Genomic DNA, 20,353 nt, shown 5'->3' with positions numbered 1-20,353 from the left:
TCCAACAGCAGCTTTACAGGTGGAGATGGGAGAGATGCCATTAGGACTGAGAAGGGAGCAGCTCATACTTAATTATTGGGCTAATTTACAGGGCCACGGGCAGGATCACCCAACGCATGAAGTACTTAAACCTTGCTGGGAGAAAGAAAGGAGGGAAAGGAAGAGCTTTGGATGGATTGTGGGGAGACAAGCAACAGGATTTAAACTGGATCAGTTAGACATTAGTCACAGAGTGCCGTTACCGGCAGTACCTCCATGGCTACTTCCTGATGCTACAGTAGACTTAACATTGTTGAACAAGAAGAATGAGGATAAGGCATTTACTTTGAACTCTCATGCGGTACAGGTTTACATTGACCAATATTATAGTTATGTTCAAATATATACGGACGCCTCAAAGAACACAACCGGTCAAACCGGTGTTGCAGTCGTGGTCCCAGAGTTTTCGGTGGAAATGCGTAAAAGGATTAGTGATGGGCTTTCTGTGTACACTGGGGAAATGATCGCAATATTATTAGCTGTTCATTGGGTGGAGGACGTGAGACCATTACATGCTGTCATTTGTTCAGATTCAAGTTCATCATTGGTCAGTCTACAGCATAGTCACTCAGACAGTAGAGCAGATGTTTTGGCGGAAATTCAGCAGTCACTTTCCCGGATACGCATGATGGGACTTGCAGTCGTGTTTTTGTGGGTGCCAGCACACTATGGCGTATGGGCGAATGAAAAGGCAGGTAGAGTTGCAAAGGAGGCCGTAAAACATGGGGTGGTTGACATGGCTGTTAGTTTTGGCCAAGCAGAGATAAGGAGTATGGTAAGGCTAAATATGAGAGCAAGATGGCAAAAGCAGTGGGAGGAGGAAAGGAAGGGACGATGGTTGTATAAGATTCAAAGAAGGGTGGGAGGAATGAGAAATGCAGGACGGACTAGGAGGGAGGAGGTGATCATATCCAGACTGAGATTTGGACATACTGGCTTGAATAATACGTTATTCATGATAGGGAAACATAGTACCAGAAAATGTGATTACTGTGGGGTAGCGGAAACTGTAGAACAGGTCATGTTGCAGTGTCAGAGGTATCAGGTTGAGAGGAGACAATTGATTAAAAATCTCAGTAACCTAAAAATTGAACTGGATCTTGTTGATTTGTTGGGAATCGGGAAGTAAAAGTTATCAGGCCTTATTTCAGTTTTTAAAAGAGGGGAACCTGTTTGGAAGGATTTGAGGAATTTTTTTTTTTTGAGCGTCGTTCCAGACCATACTCCATACCAGTTGGTGGCGGTAATGCACCTTTCACTTGTTTGCCAACCGCCAATACAAATGTAAGAAGGAAGAAGAATTCCTGGACGGAACCTTTGACGGGCGGTTAATTGTACTCTACGGAAACGACTTAGTGTAACACACAATGTCTCTGGTGGAAGCACACGCGTTGGACTCCGGTGAGTTTTGTAATACACGTTTTTATTATTGCTGCTAATTGTAGCCGCACGGCCTCGATAGATTCTTACACTGCGCGATCAACAGTACTAAACTCGGTCTCTGCTGTTATTGTTAATATAACAGCAGAGACCGAGATATGAATGATCTGCTCTGGTTACAGGATGGATTTAAAGTTCGTCTGTTCACTTGGTAGAAAATGAGCGAAACTTTTCTTCTGTAACCTGCTCTTTGAATGCGAGCGTTTACATCGTACCCAAGTATCGTACTAAGTGTAAATAGTGTAACAAATCACGCGTGAATCACACACGAACACCACATTTGCATCGGTATTCAGACAACAACGATCATCTGTAACAGGGGCGTCGCTAGCATCACTGAGGACTTGGCCCAGCCCTGAAATCTTTTGGGTTTCTGCTTGAGAAGAACATTAATTTGAGTTCTTCTTGTTTGTTACAGTTTTATTTGACAGTACAGAGTTTTTACCAGCCTCAGAGCTTTTATTGCACCACGATTGCTGCGTTTGAACTGTATGCCCTCTTTCTGATGCTCACCTCTTCTTCGTCTTTCCTGCTGTTGTGGTCCCTCATTTTGCATCTCTTCTGCTTTGCTCGCTCCTCCTGTTCTCTTTCCTGACCTGGTTATAAAAAGAATGCAGTCAGCATGTGCCGATCAAACGCCACCATCATCTAGTTTGATGTGATTATTAAGGCATCAACTTATTTTATACACACAGACTCAACCTCAAATATCAGACTGCAGAAAAGCAAAATTACTCATGCACTCTGCCAAGACACAAGAGCTAAACAGCAAACAAAGTCAGTGGTGAATGTGAGCTATAGGCCAACATTTAGTTCAGCTGCAGAGGTAGAACTCCACACAGTGACGTCTGTCTTCAGTCACATCACTTCCTCTTTTGTCATTTTATGTTTTCTTCTTCATTTTGCAGGATTTCATTTTTCACTCTGTTAAAATCTACATCTGATTTATTTCAAGCTTTTCTGTGAAGTATCTTCAAATGTCCAATAGCTTTATTTGATCCTCGGTAAACATGCAACATAAAAAGATCATAGAGGTCACTCTGCTGTGTTACGGCACAAACGTGCGTATTTGTGAAGAGCACAGGAGTCAAACATGTGCACGAATAAACAGAGAAATTACACCAAATAAACTCAAGTCAAGGGTTAATTTTTCAGTTCATGAAAGTTTTAAAACATCCCCTGGGTTTCCATGGTTACTCACTGTCATGTGTAAACCATCCCTGCAGGATGACATCACTCTGAGCTGCTGTGGGATTTCACAGCGTCTCAGATTTCCTGCTGATGTTCTTATAAACGCTGTTGTAACGCTTATGCTGGAGTCCCACGCATCGTTAAACCCCGTTGGTCAGACCAATCAGGTGCTCGTACGAGGTTGGACCTATTGAGGGATGCTCAGCTGTAATTGGTTCACACAGATATGTGACTGTTTCAGGTGTGACTTTAATAAACAATTCTTTAAAGAGATCCAGAGCTAATCACAAACCATCTGTGACTCGAGCCCCCGACACACCCGTGGAGCACAGCAACAGCTTCCAGTAGCTGAAAAGTCATTATTTGTTTATTATTGTTTATCCAACTTGAATTTTCCAAGTGATGCAGTAGTTGGACGCATGAGTCTTTGAGGCGTCCGTATATATTTGAACATAACTATAATATTGGTCATGATGCATGAGTTCACCTTTTAAAGTGAACTCATGGTTTGTAGAGTGTTTGGTACTTTGAAGGTTACCTGTGCTGCTGCTCTAAGCTGTCACAGTAGTTGTGGATTAGTCATGTTAATGTTAATTTTTGTGCTTTTCATGAAGTTTTTGTAGTTTGATCTTTACAGACTATTAGAATAATAATAATAATACTGTTCATCAAACCATGAACCTCTATGTGCTTCTCTCTTTAACTATGCTGGCTGCTCTCATGTAGACTGTGATTCTTAGTCACTGAATGTTCTATCAGTTGTTCCATTAATTAATCGAGAAATCAGGTAAGAAATACTTTTGTGTTACTAGTGATCAATGATATATATTCCAAAAGTGCAGGTCTTCCAAAATGAACTGTTTAAAACATCTGTCCAAAAAACAAAAACACCAAACCCTGAGCCTGCCATCATATAATGACATTATTTAAAGAAAATATTCATTAAAGGAAAAATAAAATAATCTCAAATACAGTAATGTTAAATAAAATAAAGTTTGTCCTTCTGAGAACTGAGGAAAAATAAAGAGAGCTCAAAGTCCAGGATGTCCTTGATGTCGTCCATCCAGTGTTGCCAACTCCTCAGTAAGGAAAATCGCTATTGGTTGTCCTAAAAGTCGCTAGAAGTCGCTAAATGACGTCATCGCCTAATTTGCATAATTGGTCATGCTAATCTAATTGTAACCTATGTTGTTGGAGAGAGAAATAACATCGTGGAAGAGACATAAAGGGAGTAAAAAACGTCCTAAATGCATTTAGAGTTTATTTAGAACTACAAATTAAATTTCTTTTAGCAATTATTGTTTTTTTTTTAATGTCACAATTCCAACCCTGCTCCTTTACCCGGGCTTGGACGGCAAAAGTGACCCGAAATAGGCACTCTGGTGGAGTTACTGTGTGTGTGTGTGTGTGTTTATAAGTAGTTTTAAACCTTGTGATCCACAAAACAGCAAAAGAGTAAAAGAACTGACTGCGTTACAGCACCCGCTGCTTGTTGAGAGTAAAAGCAATACGCGCTTTCACGTCTTTTTTTAGTGACTTTTTTTTAGAAAAAAAGTCGCTAAGAGGTCTGAAAACTCGCTAAATATAGCGACAAAGTCGCTAAGTTGGCAACACTGCGTCCATCAGGACTTGTTAGGATCGCTCGAATGAGCCAAAAGATACAGACCACAAATCAGACGTCCGTTACAGAGGACGTAACTGAACAGGAGGACGTATGTTCACGTGCAAGTGAATGAAGGAGTTTGTATCTGTGAGCCTTTAAAGGCGTATATGGTGAAAACAAGCACATCAGCATCCTGAAGTCTGCCCTACAGCTGTGATGGTGTAGAGCAGGGGTCCCCAACTCCAGGCTTCGAGGGCCGGTGTCCTGCAGTTTTTAGATGTGTCCGTGATCCAACACAGCTGATTCAAACGGCTAAATGACCTCCTCAACATGTCTTGAAGTTCTCCAGAGGCCTGGTAATGAACTAATCGTTTGATTCAGGTGTGTAGACCCAGGGTGAGATCTAAAACCTGCAGGACACCGGCCCTCGAGGCCTGGAGTTGGACACCCCTGGTGTAGAGCTTAATCATTCATTAACTTTCATTAAACAGTCAGTAGCTCACAGCTGTACTGGTGCATTTCTATTGGTCTGGGGGTAAAGAGCTTTTATTCTTATATATTGAAATATTAATCTCATTTATTTTGCAAATTTAAAGTGAAAACATATGTGACAGAGGTGCTGAAATAAAGATGGTGTAGTTGACCCCATGACCCCTGTTAGACTCACCCCTGTTGTTCCAGGATCACTGTGATTGAAACACTGCATCAGTTACACATTTTACATGTAAGCGAACCTCACTGTAGATTTCTGCTGTGTAGGACAAACACCGTGGATGTTAGCTGTTCCAAACGTAGCTTTTCTTCACTGTGAGTTTATCCATCAGGTGCTTTGATAGCCGACTCCTCCGGCTGTTTCCAGTAAAGGTTTAAATATCGATCGCAGTAACGAGCGCTGCCGTTTCTGGATGTTTTGCTTCACTTCACCTCTCTGCACTTCTTGGTATCTTTATGTAGACACAGTGTCATCACCACTGCAGCTGTTACGGTAAAAGGTTCTTAGATAGCGTTTCTCTACACTCGGCACTAGGGCTGCCACAAACGATTATTCTGATAGTCGACTAGTCACCGAGTATTTCTGCGATTAGTCGACTAATCAGATCATCATCCATTGGACGTAAAACGTACAGCTTATTGCACCAGCAGCATCTGCTCTTATATAACTATCATTAGCTTACAGCTGTAAGTGTTTCAGGTGCTAACTAAACATAAAGACAAGATGACAGTTTATTAAATTTTAATGAAATTTGCAGATTGTTTCGGTGAAGTTTAATAAACTCCTTGCTATCTAAAATATAACAGGACACCGGAGTAAATTCTCGAGCATCTCACACTTCTGATGATCAGCTGTCTGCTTGACGTTTATTCAGCTGTGTAAAAACTATAACTTTAATCTCAGCCAAACCGATTTACTCAGGAACAAATAAAATACTGAAAAAAGCCAAACAATAACATTTTTAAGTTATCTAAGTGACTTATATATGTTTAACCTGAGTAGCGAAAGACGGCGGTGGGTTTGAAAACGATTAGCCGGGAGTCCGGTGTTCTCACGGCTCTAGTGACCCTTGACCCCGGCTAGCTATCGAGCTAGTGGGTAACAGACGTCTCTGAAAACGCCGGAGCGCTTTTGAAAATATGTGGTGTCTTGATAAACTGCGCAGATATTTGAGGTTTACACAGCTACATTCTCACCTGAAAATATGTTAAACGTTTATTTTGTGACCCAGAAAGAATAATAAGAGTAACATTAAAACTAACTAGCTGCCGCCGTTGCTGGAAACTGAGCAGGGAAGCGCTATGAATTCTGGGACAGCTTCTTCTTCTTCGGGGTTTAACAGCAGCTGGCATCCTTGTACATGCAGTGCTGCCATCTTCTGTTTCAGTCCGTTATTACACTCTTAAATCCTACTACTTATTCCTGCGTCTTTTGTGATCTTACAAAGCTTCAAACGACGCGTCGACTATTAAATCAGTCGTCGACAATTTTGATAGTCGACGTAATCGTGACTAGTCGACTAATTGTGGCAGCCCTACTCGGCACAACTTCCCTCATTCCTCCATTCACACATTTATTAGTACAGTTTTTATCCCTAAGCATCCGAATCTCAATAAACTTTATTGAAAATCTTCTTGTGTACAATCAACATTTAAATGTGATTTCAAATGTTTGCATCCAAAAAGTCAAATAAATCAACTTTTCTCCACCGTCTTTACTCCCATAATCACCTGTCTGCATGTGGTAGGACTAATGTCCACACATCAAACACATAAACAGTGTTTATGTGTTTCTGCCAGAGGTTAAGGTCTTCTTGTCCCTGTGGTGGAGTAAACACGTCTGTAACCTTTGGATGAAATCAGACGCTCGATCCGGTTCATCAGGACAGGATCAACTTTCTGGGATTGTCGGGATATTTTAGCATGAATCAAAATGCTTCTACTGTGTCAGCGAGAGTTTGTAGTTCACTGCATCATTTCTTTGTGTGAATCAGGTGACAGCATGGCTCTTTGGTCTGAAGGCAAGGTTGACCCGAGTGATTCTGAAGGAGAGAGTGAAGGTGAAAGAGTGAATGATGAAGAGAAAGAAGAGGATGAAAACGAACATAATGAAGATGCCAGCACTGGATGGGCTGAAGCCATGGCAAAGATCCTCGGGAAGAAAACCACGAGCGGCATCCTGGAGAAGAACAAGGAGCTGGAAAAGATGAAGGCAGCAGAGAGACAGGAGCAGCTCGAGAGGAAGAAACAGGTGAGCTCCGAGTTCCAGGTCAGGATGATGTGTGAGCGTCCGAGCAGATGTTCATCACTCTTCACTCACCGAGCACAGTTTCCACATTTGTTTATCACTGTCGACATGAAATGACAACGTTCGACTTATAATAACAAGTTATAATAAGTATGCAAGTTTATTTTCATGTTTTGGCTCTAAAGACGACCATAAGTATAAACTAGTGATTGAACACAGGAACCAATCAGGAAAGCAGGCAGACCTCAGACAGGCGGCTCAACACTGCTCTGCTCACAGTGTTTATCCACATAATAATGTAAAATCAAAACTGCACTGTGACCAGCTGTGTTTGAAAATATATATTCATTCATTTATTCATTTCCTCCTTGTTGTTGAACACTTTCAAAAAAGCAACATTTTTATTTCTAAGCCTTGAAAACCCAAAGATTGTGTGTCCCTAACAGGCTGACGAGAAGAAAGCGTGGGAGCAGATGTGCAGGGAGAAACCTGACATAGTGACGGACCGCGAGACTGAGAAAGCATTACAGAGAATTGCTACAAGGTGACCACTCTGTTTGCTTTGTGTCTTTGTTTGACGTATATGCAACCGAGCATCTGTTCTAATGTGGTCCTCCTTCACTCAGAGGGGTGGTTCAGCTGTTCAACGCTGTCAGGAAACACCAGAAAACTGTGCAGGAAAAGGTGAAGGATGCTGGTGGATCAGACAGGAAGAAGGCAAAGATCCTTTGTTCTGTCTCAAAGAAAGACTTCATCGATGTGCTGAGGAGGGAAGACGGAGGTGTCCGAGCAACGGGCAAGACCGAAAAGGATGCTGTGAGTTGACAGATGTTTGTTTCGTTCTGTACCTCTGCTGTCAGTGTGTTTATCCTCATGTTTCTCTGTGTGTGCTCGTGCAAAGGTCGCTGCTGTGGAGAAGCCTGCCTGGACTGTTCTCAGAGATGACTTCATGATGGGAGCCACAATGAGAGACTGGGACAAAAGCAGCGACCAGGACGAGCCACAGGAGGGAAACAGTGAGGCAGCGATTCAGATCTGACATCAGCCGTGCACACTGAAAGGCTGAGCTCAAAGACTGGGAAAAACCAACAGGAGACCCTGAACTGAAAAGACGAGCTTTAGCGTCAGCACACGCCCGTGCACGCACACGTGCACGCACACGTGCACCGCTGCGTTGGAGATATACAGTTTTATATTTGTTGCTGAACATATTTTGACAGGTGACTGTGAAACACACTGAATGTGGACTGTAGCAGAGAACATGTTAAACTACAAGTTTCTTCACAGATTCATTCAAATGCAAAACTGTTTGTTTTTTTTGTTGACACTGGAGAAATGGATCCTTCATGTTAACAGTTTTCTATTCAACAATAAATGTGTGCATGCTGGTGTGTACTACACGCTCACCGGTGGAACAGCCATGGCAGTTACGTCAGCTGCTTTCAGACTGATTTTAGTACACGAGTCGAGCAGTGGCATCTCAGTGTGACTACATCAGTAATCATGAGTTTCCACAGGCCAAGCAGGGGGTGTGGCAACCGCAAAACTCAGAAACCAGTCTTACTTGTTATCATCTATCGTCCACCTGGGCCTTACACAGAGTTTCTGTCTGATTTCTCAGACTTTATATCTGATTTAGTTCTGAGCTCAGATAAAATAATTATTGTGGGTGATTTTAACATCCATGTAGATGCTAAAAATGACAGCCTCAACATGGCATTTAGTCTGTTATTAGACTCAATTGGCTTCTGTCAAAATGTAAAAGAACCCACCCACCACTTTAATCACACTCTAGATCTTGTTTTAACATATGGCATAGAAACTGAACATTTAACAGTGTTTCCTGAAAACCCTCTCCTGTCTGATCATTTCCTGATAACATTTACATTTACAATAATTGATTACGCAGCAGTGGAGAGTAGACTTTATCACAGTAGATGTCTTTCTGAAAGCGCTGTAACTAAGTTTAAGAATATAATCCACCCACTGTTATCATCTTCAATGCCCTGTACCAACAGAGCAGAGCAGCTATCTGAACGCTGCTCCAACAATGGTCTAAAAAATTATATATTTTAAAATAAAATAATTAAACATACAAACCTAAAATGGGTTTAGCTACATTCTGGAGCGTGTTTCTGGATTGCAGTAGCTAGGGAGCTGATTGGAGACAATAACAGCCAATCAGAATGTTTGCATCCAAGTCTGTGATTGGTTGGTTTTGTGGCACATTTCTAACAGTGTTGAGCGTGCAGGGAGCAGAGATGTTGTTAGTGGGAGCGACACACTGAGAGCAGGTCTGCATGTGAGCAGAGATCTGAGTGGGAGGGGCTATTATTCTGTGTGTGTGTGGATAATCGCAAACACTGAAACACATTTATTGCACGCAGCAATGAATTTTGTTCGCTCAAAATAGTTTTCTCCTCAACACGCAACATTTGCGCTCGCAAATTCATTTATTTATTTTTACGTGCGCTCAGAATAGAGGCACTAAAATAACGCCATAGATCTGAGGTGATTCTGAGGATCACCACGACCTTGCAAGGAATGGATTACGACTAATGTGATATATGATGAGATAATATATTCGTCAGTGTGGTGTTTTGAAATTTGGTTCCAAGGTCAGCTTTGTCCTCGGGCAGTGAAGGTCAAAGGCTGAGCCCACCTAGGTACGTATGTCCCCCACGGGACATAATTATTAGAAGCAGCCTACTTCACACCGACCCCCCCTCCCCAAGGGAGAATAAAATAAAACATTTTTTAAAAATGCAATTTAATGAATTATAAAAGAAACAAATATGGAAACTAAGGCAGGGCAGGGACAATACAGAAGAAAAATGGAGCAGCAGCTGGAGAATCTGAGGATGTGGAAAGGATGGGAGGGAGTGCCGTGAGCAAAGCAGTACAGACTGGGCTAATGCGTGTGTGTGTGTGTGTGTGTGTGTGTGTGGGGGGGGGGTATGAATAAAAAAAGGAACGCTTGGACACTGCTAGCATAATGGACGGGGCTCCCACACAAACGCTGCACAACGCTGGTGCCCAGGTACGTCTCCCCTGCAGAATAGTTTCCCCTGTGTCGGGAGCACATGCTGGGCTGATAATGACACGCTCCCTCTTTCCACCCGAGGCTGCTCCACACTCCTCCGCTATCACAATTCCCGCCACCCTCCCTGACCACTCCCCTCCACTTTATGCCACTATGGTGGACCATCTTGTTGTCTGCTGGGGAGGTGGCAGCATGGAGAGGGACAGGAGAGGGACAGGAACTCCAACTCTAATTTTATTTATAAAGCACTTTAAAATACCCAGCACAGGGCCAAAGTGCTGTACAAGTTAAAAACAATAGAATAACAGAAAACAGCAAAAATAACTAAATAAAACACATAAAAATTAAAACAACCATATATTGATTGATTGATTGAATCTTTATTTTGAACATGTTGAAAAAGTACAACAACATAGAATTAAAAGAGACAAATGAACAAAGCAAAACAAAAGGAAAACGAGCAACCACAACTCCAAATAACGTTCATGTTCAAAAAGGAGCAGGAAGAAGCATAAGCTTATTTAATCCCACCCCTTTTCCACTATCTAGTATCAATAGACTACAGAAATACACCTTGCAATTACATTATATGTCATGTGTAATTTTTTATATATATATATATATATATATATATATATATATATATATATATATATATATATATATATATATATATATATGTTTCTATCTATCCATACATACGTATATACACATACGCACATATACACATTTTCAGTAACCCCATTAACACCTCAAGGATACACAACCTACAAATATATATATATACCCATACCAACATACCCGTGCACCCGCACACACATGAAAATATTAGACAAGAACACCCTATCAAATCTCTACCTTTTCCCTGTACCCTGTAAAAACCACATCCTTAAACCGCTTTTTAAACTGCGCCATGCTCGGACATTGCTTCATATCTTTACTTAGTCTGTTCCACAGCTTCACTCCACACACAGAGATGCAAAAACTTTTTAATGTTGTACGGATACGAGGATGTTTTAAATTTAATTCCCCCCTCAAATTGTATCCCCGTTCCCTTTTAGAAAACATTTTTAGAATATTGTCAGGAAGCAGGTTATTTATTGCTTTATATATAATTTGTGCAGTGAGAAAATGAACCAGATCTGTGAATTTTAGAATTTTTGATTTTAAGAATAGTGGATTTGTATGATCTCTGTAACCAGTTTTATGGATTATCCTTATGGCCCTTTTTAGTAATATAAAGATTGATGATAGCGAACATTTGTAAGTATGCCCCACACCTCTGCACAGTAATTCAAATACGGTGCAATCAGGGAACAATAGAGAATGTGGAGTGATTTGTGGTCCAGAATGTGTTTTACTTTACTCAAGATTGAGACACTTCTTGAAATTTTGTTATGTATATGATTTATATGAGACTTCCAGTTTAATTTATCATCTATAATCACACCAAGAAACTTATGTTCAAGTACTCTTTCAATTTCCACACCATCTAAATGAATCTGCACTTGTGCATTTCTAAGGGAATTCCCGAATAAGATAATTTTAGTTTTACTTATAGTTTGTTCCTGTTAAACCATTTTTTAATTTCGCACATTTCTGATGTAATTGTATCCAGCAGCTCCTTTAGATTCCCCCCAGAACAAAAAATATTTGTGTCATCTGCAAATAATACTAATTTTAATATATCAGATGCCTTACAAATATCATTTATATAAATAATAAATAGTTTTGGACCCAGTACAGAGCCTTGTGGAACACCACAAGCAATGTCCAAGCATGATGAGGAATGGACACCCAGCTTCACAAATTGTTTCCTGTCACTTAAATAATTTTTCACCCAGTGCAGTACAACCCCCCTGATCCCGTACCGTTCCAGTTTATTAATTAATGTGTCATGATTGATTGTGTCGAATGCTTTCTTGAGATCCAGAAATACTCCAGCTGCATACTGTTTCTGATCTATAGCATTCGTAATCTCCTCAATTGATTCGATTAATGCCAGAGATGTTGATCTTTTTGATCTGAATCCATATTGACTGTCAGAGAGTAATTTATATTTATCTAAGAATTTGTCTAATCGTTTATTAAACAGGTTTTCTAGGATTTTGGAGAATTGTGGTAGTAAAGAAACAGGCCTGTAATTTGTGAAGTGGCGTCTATCCCCGGTTTTATACAGCGGCACAACTTTAGCTATTTTCATTTTGTTTGGCACTTTTCCCGTCTGAAATGATAAGTTGCAAATATATGTTAGAGGTCCTACGATTCCTTCAATGACCTTCTTGACGATTTTCATGTCAATATCATTACAATCAGTAAATGTTTTATATTTACACATGTGTACAATGTCAATTATTTCTTTTTCCTCCACTGATGTGAGGAACATTGAGTTAGGGTTCCTATCAATCAGGTTTTCACTACAGTCTACTGATGGCAGTGACTCAGGAATTTGTTCTGCCAGTTTTGGTCCAATATTTACAAAATAATGATTAAAGCTGTTGACCTTATCAGCAGTGTTTTCCATAATATTGCCATTGTCGATAAAGTATTGAGGATAACTTTGTTGTCCAGAATTATTTTTAATGATACCGCTTAAAACATCCCATATTCCCTTCATATTATGTTTATTGTTGTTCAATGTTTTACTATAATACTCTTTTCTACATACACGTATAATATTGGTCAACTTATTTTTGTATTTTTTATATTTATTTTCAGCATCTTTTGTTCTTTGTTTTAGGAATTCCCTATAGAGTGTATTTTTCTTTTTACATGCATTTTGTAAACCCTTAGTGATCCATGGTCTATCTGAATATTTGTGCTTTCTGTTGTATTTTATTGTTGGACAGTTTTTATCGTACAACTCCATGAATATTCTTAAAAATATGCCATATGCAATATCAACATCAGTTTCTTTGTACACATTGTCCCAGTCCTGATTTAATAGATCGTTCTTAAGTGCATTCATAGTTTTTTCTGTCCTTACACGTCTGTATCTCAGTTGTTCTTCATGCTGATTTTTCTTATAATTAGTGTCATAAACTGCAAAAACTGGTAGGTGATCACTGATGTCATTAATTAATATTAAAAAAGAAAACAAGATAAAAGAGCATAGAATCAACTAAAAACAACTAAAATAAGACTAAACAATAAAAACCAACTTCTCACGTGGTGTCAAAGGTCAGGGTAAAGAGGTGGGTTTTCAGGAGTGACTTAAAAACAGGTGGTGAAGGAACTGGATTATAGACTGGTAAAAAGAACCAACTGGGTCCTGGCCAGTTCCCAGACTCCACAGAGGAACTGGGTGAGACTGTAACAGCTACCACAGGTCTTTCATCCCAGCAGCTGTCAGACTGCACAGTGCCCACAGATACTGTCACATACATGTTGTCATTCCAACTGCACCTCATGTGCACAGAATAGAAATCTTGGTATATTTGACTGTAAACTGTATGTAGCAGTTTGTACACTTTTCTCTTATTTTTTTCTATTTTATTTCGGCTTCACTGTTTCTTGCTGCTGTGATGTGGATGAAGCAACAAAAAAAAATGTAAAGAAAACAAAATACTAATTGAAATTATTCTTTTAAACTTATTCAAATATTATTTTAGTTAAATAACTCAATTTAAATGACTGCAATACTGACTTGTCTCCTACACGTTAATATCTTGGTGTTTCCCACACATGCTTGAGGATCTGGATGTTTCTCACCTTGAGCTGATACACTCAATGGCATTGCTCTACTCTCGGCTCTTAAATACGGATTCTGACATTCCCTGAATCAAAAGTTAGTTTGATGTTCTTTATTATTATAGTTGCAGTGGTCCTACAAAAACAGTTAACATTGGACCAAACGTTGTCACTGGTCTGTATGCATTTGTTTATAAGCCAGGTAACATTACTCTGGAGCGTAAGTGGCATCTGTGACTGGAGATGGTCTGAGGTTGTCTTTTTGTCTGAGGTGATTGTATTTGGTCCTAGCGGACCTTCTAACCCTCTGCTATTGGCTCGGGACCCCTGGCAGAGTATTTTAAACCTGCTGTCACTAACCTGGGTTTTAAGATGGATGCTCAAATTAGGGCTACCGTCAAGTCCAGTTTTTATCATTTAAGGCGTTTGGCAAAGGTAAGACTATTTTATCCAGGCCGCATTTTGCAACAGTAATGCATGCTGTTATTTCATCTCGTTTGGATTACTGTAATGTGCTGTATTGTGGAGTTAGTCGGTGTCTTCTCTCTCGTCTGCAGCTGATCCAAAATGCTGCTGCACGACTTTTAACCTGAACTGGTAAAAGAGAGCACATAACTCCCATCCTCGCCTCACTCCATTGGCTGCCTGTTCATCTTAGAGTTCATTTTAAAACTCTGTTTGTTTTTGCTCCACCTTACCTCTCTGAGCTTCTGCATCCTTACTCAGACCCCAGGTCTCTCAGGTCAGCTGACCAGCTGCTCCTGTCATCCGATATGTATCGTTATATCGAACAGCCCTACTGGAAAGGAAAAACTCAATGCATCATGGGAATCCCCAGCAGCCTACACCTATTGCAGCATAACTAAGGGAGGATTCAGGGTCACCTGGTCCAGCCCTAACTATATGCTTTAGCAAAAAGGAAAGTTTGAAGCCTAATCTTAAAAGCAGAGATAGTGTCTGTCTCCCGAATCCAAACTGGAAGCTGGTTCCACAGAAGAGGGGCCTGAAAACTGAAGGCTCTGCCTCCCATTCTACTTTTAAATACTCTAGGAACAACAAGTAGGCCTGCAGAGCGAGAGCGAAGTGCTCTAATAGGGTGATATGGTACTACAAGGTCATTAAGATAAGATGGGGCCTGATTGTTTAAGACCTTGTATGTGAGGAGCAGGATTTTGAATTCTGGATTTAACAGGAAGCCAAAACAGGAGAAATCTGCTCTCTTTCTAGTCCCTGTCAGGACTCTTGCTGCAGCATTTTGGATTAACTGAAGGCTATAAGACCACACAGCTGTGAGATGTGGTCATGTTTTCAGCTGTTGTCAGCAGTTCTATACAGCGATTTTATAGTCAGAATTATCCTGACAAAGTGCCTCTGTGTCTTAAAATGCCATTTTTATTGTTGAATTATCGACTTTCATGAGGTGCAACGTCAAAGTTCTGTATTTAAAAGCAGGAGCTTTGATAAATCATCATATTGGCATTAGGACTGTCACAATATGAGTTATCATAGTTATATTACAAAATCTGAAGAAAAATATGCTTTTAAAAATGTCTGAGACATGAATTTAAACATAATTATTTTTTTAAATATATTAATAAAACTAGTTTAAGTATCAGGCTTAATAAGACAGGCTGATGATTTATGTCAGAACATGTGTAAATATTTAGACAACAGTGTACATTTGTAAGCTAAAACTGTAATAAAAAGAAATTTAGAACAGTATTCATGGGTAACTTTGATATGTGTGGAGGCCCATTCACTGCAGTACATATCCACAGCTACATAAAGGACTGACTCTCTGTCTTTGGTTACATCATATCGTATATTATTAGCTGTGTGTGACATGAAGGGCCCACACGTACACACTGTTAGGTACTCGTGTTTTATTTGCAACTCACTCTGTGCAGCTTTTGATCCTGGTGCAGACTTCCCCTCCGGTCCCAGCTGAGAACTTAAATAGCAGCCCTGATCACTTAAATCAGTGATGGTTTGTTAGGATGAGGTAAACAACGAGAGGTTGACCCCCCACCCCCCCCCTTACCTGCTGGGACAAAATGGCCCCAAGCCCTCTGCTTGAGGCATCTGTCTGCAGAATAAAAGGAGTAAAAAAACAGGGGTGTGGAGTAGAGACCCCACAGAGAGCCTTCTTCATGCTCCCTGGCACTGCTCGGTCCACTGGACTAGATGTGGGGCCCTCTTTCAGATGAGATCTGTCAAAGTGCCGGTCATTTCTGCAAAGTTCAGCCCGAACCTAGTCAATAACCAGTGACCCCCAAGAACCGTCTCACCTCTCTTTTGTTCTTGGAGAACGATTCCTTGGACTCTGCAGGCAGGGAATCTGCCCTGGGTTCAATCCAGTCCCCAAGCGAGCAGTGCCGAACGTGTCCAGGACCCCATCAAGCTGGGGCATGGTATAGGCATCAAACTGTGACACTTCAGTCACCTTGCAGTAATCAACACAGAACAGTATGGACCCATCTTTCTTTAGCATAAGAACATCACGCACTGTGCACCTCTATTACTCCTATTTTCAGCATCTCAGCTGGTTTCGTTTGAATATTTAGTCTTTTATGTTCAGGTAACCGATAGGACAGAGGACGCACTGTCATGCCAGGGCATGATTCAAAATGGTGAGTTTGTACAGCCAAGAAGTGGGGAGTACACATCTGCAAACTGCTGTTGGACTGCAGCAACATCCGGTCCACTGGCTGGTGCAGTGGACCCACTCTGCCTTTCCTGCCTGGAGTCTCTCCAGAAACCACCTGAGAATGATCAGATGCACCAGCTGAGCCTCCCCTTATTTGTGCCCCCCTGTAGCCACATGGCTGCCACGTTGTTCAGATGCCTGACATAGGTGAAGGGCCGATCCTCCAGCCCCATTCAGCCCTCCTGGAAGTGTTGCAGTGCTCCTCAGGTACGACAACCAGGGCTGGTGGACATCCTCAAAATGGCCCCTCACCACCACTGGCAGGCTCAGGGCTGCTGCCTGGGGTTCCTCGACAGTAAAGCAGTAGCTGCAGCGTCGAATCTTCTTCAGGCCACTGGCACACCTCCCCCATGGACCGGAAGAAACCTCCAGGAATGCCTGGGGTCATCTCCCTCCCCCACCTGGTGGAGCATCAACCTCGAGGGCGCAGCGGCGGTGCCGGGAGAAAGGCAGACCAAGTGACCAGGTCCTCCAACACTCTTGTCTGATGCTTGGCCTGATCCTGTAGCCACTGGAGCTGATCGTGATGCACCGCTGCCTGCTTAAGATGTTTAGAACATTATTGTAATGATGGTGGTTGAGTTAAAGAAGGAGACAATAAAAAAGAAAGTTCCAAGTGGCCTGAAATATTTATTTACACTTGGGTCTCATCTCTCCCATCATACAGAGTAAGACAAAAGACACAGCCTGTCTACATTCACATTTATACCTGCTGTTGTCCTGTACATCTGATACCACATATGTTTATCTCTAAGAGAGCCTTTTTGCTGGAAGCCTTCTGACCTACATAACTAGATGTTGACCCTGCAAACTGCCCAAAGATAGAAGTTTTTTATATGATCATTAATATGACACGGCTGTGTTTAAGCCTGTAAGGAGACTTGGAGTAGAGCTGCTGCTGCTCCACATTGAAAGGACCCAGTTAAAATTGTTCAGGCATCTGACAAGGATGCCTCCTGGACGTGTCCCTGGTGAGGTATTCCAGGAAAGTCCTACTGGGAGGAGAACATCTTCGTGTCCCCCTGGATGAGCTGGAGGTGTTGGCTGGGGTTAGGTAAGCCTGTGCTTCTCTGTTCAGACTGCAATCCAAACCCAGATAAGCAGCAGAAAAGGGATGGATGGATAATCCGAAACAGTGTTTTTGGTACAGATGTTCATTATCTGTGGTCTTGGAGCTTCAGCAACAAGCTAGAAGTGAACATTAAGGGAATAAGGCAAGTAATTTCAAATGTAATATACAGCAGCTGTATTTGTGAGGAGATTTCACTCAGAGATGGAGAAAAATGTAAGACAGACAGGATAGGAGAGAAAGAAGAGGTTATATTTAAAGGTAAGGAGTGCTGAGGGAAACTGGGAAGTTAAAGCTTACAACAGGTCATCTGCTAATCAGAAGGTTGTTGGCTTGGTCCAGTCTGCATGCCAAATATCCTTGGGCTAAACACTAACTCAAGGTTGCTCTCGGATCCCTTGGAGTGTAAGTGTGTGTGAATGTTAGCTTGGAAGCACTTAACCTCTGGAGCCCCAAAGAACCCAAAAGAGGTTCCTGCTTGAAAATGAATGGAGTATTTCTCTGCAATTACAACTCTGTGAAAACAATCACATGCTGATACTTACATAACTGAGCTCGTGTTACAGCCCATGAAATACAATCTGCCCCCCTTCACCCCTGGTACTGGGAGCACTGGTGTTCTGTACCTGAATAAAACTAAAGGCTTTCTTATAAGGTTAATGACATGTCGACCAAATATTTCACGTCCAAATAATAACTGAGAGTTACTCCAAAAACTTCATGGCTCCCCATTAAAATGTTTATTTATTTGTTTACATGAAAATCAGCCAATGTGTATTTTAACACATCTAAAATTCAATGTGATGCAATGATCCTGCGTAACAACATAAAAGGTTAAGTAAAAACATATATTGCACTCTAAACACAGCAGATCTGAAACAGCGAGCACATAAGTGCTCTGTCGCAGTATGAAGAGTGCAGGTGTAAATTTATAACTGTAGAAAAATATAGTGCCTTTGCAGACTGATAATGAAACAGAGATTACTGAAAATTACAAATACTTGAATGTTGCTTTCTTACAGGCATTTAGTGCCACCTAAAGGCAGTAACTGACAAGTGAGACAGCAAAGCAGTTACATGATTTACATCTCACCACAAGAAGCTGGTACAGAAAGGAAGCTGAACTTTAAAATCAAAGGTAGGTAACCAGGCTGAAGATCTGTATTTTCTTTTTCTGCAATCATGATGGGCTGATCTTTTCCTCTGCTATACACGCTTTTTTCAGGCTTGCTACTTCGATTGTCGTTCACCTCCAGCAATGGTTTCTGTGGGAAAATCCCAGTAGATCAGCAGTTTCTGAAATACTCAGATCAGCCGATTTCGCACCCGCAGCCATGCCACGTTCAAAGTCACTTAAATCACCTTTTCTTCCCTCCGTTCTGATACTCAGTTTGAACTTTTGTGGGTCATCTTGCCTAAATGCACTGATTTCCAGCCATGTGACTGGCTGATTAGATATTTGTGTCAATGAGCAGTTGAGCAAGTGTACCTAACACAATGTGTGTTACTGCCATTTCTGTCTTTATTTAAAGACATTTATCTAGTAACACTACTTTAACTGCAGTGAGCACAGGAAACATCCCTGCAGACATCTTGCTGCTGTTTTAATTATGGAAATATTCGTTGGTTCTGATGATAAGTTGAATTTATTTGCCACAGACAGTGACTAAAGCTAATTTACGCCTGACCCCATGGACCCTGAAGGGAACCTTACATGCTTGCATACTTTTATACTTCAGTTAATGGTTTTAGTGTCCGCCCCCGGTATCAGGGGCGAAAAGGAGGAGATCACATTTAATTGGTTATAACACGGGGTGAGAAATATAAGTCCAGACATGTGTTGTATCCACAGAAACCTCTGAATCTCAGCTAAAATGTCATATAAACCATTTCTACAACCACCAAACACACCGAAAACAAGCCACGATTAAACGAGCAGTTACGTAAATGCGCATTAGTCCGCTAAACAAACAAAACCGAACAAGAAATTCTTCAAACTTCATGTAACAGGTGTTCTGAGAAACCATCCTACTCTGACAAAGTGTCCTACCCGTCTTATAGTTTGACGTTGACTTGTGACTAACCCTAACCCTATCCCCTAACCATAACCTTAAGAACCACAACCTTGGATGAGAGAAAAAGAAGTTAATTTGGGTTTGGTGTTGTGTGCATGCGCCGCGTCTGCGCAGAAACATTGGGTAGGATGTTTTTTGAGGTAATGGATTCCCAGAACACCGGCTAAAGACAGGCTGGTTAGCTTCCAGAGCTATTACTTACTCCACACACCAAGTTTCACCACGATCAGACCAAAATTCACTGAATGAGCCGGAAAAGAAGACCACAAAAACACACAGCGGCGCAAATGCGCTAAGACAGAAATTAGCTTACCGTCCCGATTTCCTCTGTTATTTTCGCCGGTAGCTGGTAGCCACGTGATTATCAGCAGTTACCACGCCTACCTAGCCGCATCAGAGCCGTTTCCCATCAACAACCTCCATTTTAGACCCACTTACAGACACGTGACTGGACAGACGCCACATGCAGTAAATTTGGGCCCACGTGGGTTTTGGCATTGCAACGTCTGATTGGTTGAAGTAACGTGAACGTGGCATCGTTACTGTGATTCTATTGGCTCAAACGATTAAAAAGAGGTGTCAATCATGCAAATTGACCAAAAGAAACCAAAGTTACAGCCCCTCGGAGTTTAAAGGGCCAGAGACCAATTAAACGCTCCATGCACGGCAGAAAAGGGCCATTACCATGTAAATGTGTGGTTAATTCTTCAAACATATATATATATATATATATATATATATATATATATATATAAG

General features: G+C 41.2%; 1 protein-coding gene across 1 annotated transcript; it reads left to right on the top strand.

Moving 5' to 3' along the window:
• Window positions 1-939: 939 nt before the first annotated feature.
• rrp15 (ribosomal RNA processing 15 homolog) lies at window positions 940-8,443 on the top strand. Its single transcript, XM_084943670.1, has 5 exons — window positions 940-1,440; window positions 6,760-7,016; window positions 7,460-7,557; window positions 7,640-7,829; window positions 7,915-8,443. Exons 1-5 carry the CDS (start codon window positions 1,407-1,409, stop codon window positions 8,050-8,052), a joined length of 717 nt encoding a protein of 238 aa, XP_084799796.1. The 5' UTR covers window positions 940-1,406; the 3' UTR covers window positions 8,053-8,443.
• The last annotated feature ends 11,910 nt before the right edge of the window (window positions 8,444-20,353 follow it).

The sequence above is a fragment of the Perissodus microlepis genome, chromosome 11, assembly GCF_051167445.1.
Source record: "Perissodus microlepis isolate ML-2025 ecotype Zambia chromosome 11, ASM5116744v1, whole genome shotgun sequence".
In the NCBI taxonomy this organism is placed as follows: domain Eukaryota; kingdom Metazoa; phylum Chordata; class Actinopteri; order Cichliformes; family Cichlidae; genus Perissodus; species Perissodus microlepis.
Note: the sequence above shows the minus strand (reverse complement) of the source record. Positions and strands in the feature narration are given on the sequence as shown.